The sequence below is a fragment of the Trichinella spiralis genome (assembly GCF_000181795.1).
Source record: "Trichinella spiralis strain ISS 195 chromosome Unknown Scfld236, whole genome shotgun sequence".
Classification (NCBI taxonomy): Eukaryota; Metazoa; Nematoda; class Enoplea; order Trichinellida; family Trichinellidae; genus Trichinella; species Trichinella spiralis.
The window spans coordinates 186-1,633 of record NW_003527175.1 but is presented as its reverse complement, the minus strand read 5'-3'; the positions used below and the strand labels follow the sequence as shown (position 1 = coordinate 1,633).

General features: G+C 32.9%; 1 protein-coding gene across 1 annotated transcript; it reads left to right on the top strand.

Annotated features, from left to right (window-relative positions):
* The first annotated feature begins 21 nt into the window (after positions 1 to 21).
* Tsp_14471 (hypothetical protein) lies at positions 22 to 940 on the top strand. Its single transcript, XM_003370966.1, has 2 exons — positions 22 to 77; positions 850 to 940. The coding sequence occupies exons 1-2, from the start codon at positions 22 to 24 to the stop codon at positions 938 to 940; spliced, it is 147 nt and encodes a 48-aa protein (XP_003371014.1).
* Positions 941 to 1,448: the final 508 nt, after the last annotated feature.

Sequence of the window (1,448 nt, the reverse complement as noted above, 5' to 3'; positions counted from 1 at the left end):
GGGGGGTATAGAGCGGGCACAATGGCAGTGCTGACCTTATCGTGGTCGTTCAGTGCGATGGTGAGGCATAGACAGCGGTGAGAAGTGGAACATTGTAATTCTGCATACCTGCAAGCACACCTGAGGACAGCAGTGCATGCTGTGACATGTCCGCGGGTTAATATGGTTCAAATTTAATACTCTACATTTAGATCAGTTGTTATGAACCGAGTGATGACTTTTTGTTCACAGTTAGCCAGTCGAGACAATATGAATAACACCATAAAATTTTTTGAGTAGTTAGGCAACCATCCTTCAGTAGCATGTTCTGGCAATATCACCTCAGATACTCAGTAAACCAGAAACAGGAAATTCATCATCTGATAGAACATAAATATTATAAAAATCTGTTGCATTCATACTTTTCAAGCATACTGTAATAATTCTCCAACACTTTGTCATTGACGACGTTGAAAAAAAAGGAAAGATAAATAGAAAAAAAATGCAACTTAAAATTTTTTATTTTAAAACAAACGAAAGTTTATACTTTTAATATTATTTTCCATTAAAATGAAAGCAATTTTAAAATTAATTCTTACTTTTCAATAAGCGTGTCTGTTCTCCATCGGATCGCATGAACAGTATTTGATTTCAACCAAGAGGAGCTTTGAACTGCTTGAAAATTTTTGCAACATAATTATTACTGGTGTTAGATGTGCATCAACGCAAACTATATCTACATTTGAAAATGAAAAAAAATAACAGCTTTTCCTTACACTAGTGTCTCGTACGGTTTTGATCATTTGCACAACACGGCATAAAATGGATACCTGTTCAAATTAATTCAGAAAAAACAAAAATTAATTTCAGAAAAGCATTCAAAAATTTAAATGTAAGTAACGAAGACCAAAATACAGTATCAGTGACTAGTCGTGTCACTGGTCTCAGATATAATGTATGAATGTTTCGAAATATGTGCAAATAAATTATTTTTGAGCAAACTCAACAGCTGACGCGACCGCTTTTCCCAGAAATAAATGTTCAGCTGTGCACTTATTACGCAAAATATCGTTTTATTCATATGTTTAAAGTAGCAGTATTATTTATCAGAGCAGACCATGTAAACTGTTGTTTTGCATTACTTCGCAGAACGAAGTGGATTTCACCAATCTGAATAACCACTTCATTATATAACCAAATGATGCAAATCGTACTAATCATATATACTATTATAAGCAATGAACGTTTTTTCATACTTTCACATTCATATTAATTTGTATAATAAATATAAAAAATAAACCCATAACAAAAACATGCAAAAACACCCACACCAATTCACTTACTGATTAAAAAATGCATATCCATAAATGGACAACCAGATAAATAAGTCTGTGTGTATATTAATAAGAATGCGCTAAAAAATCAATCAAATGATATCAGTTCTGCTTCTACAGGTTCCGATTGTGTAG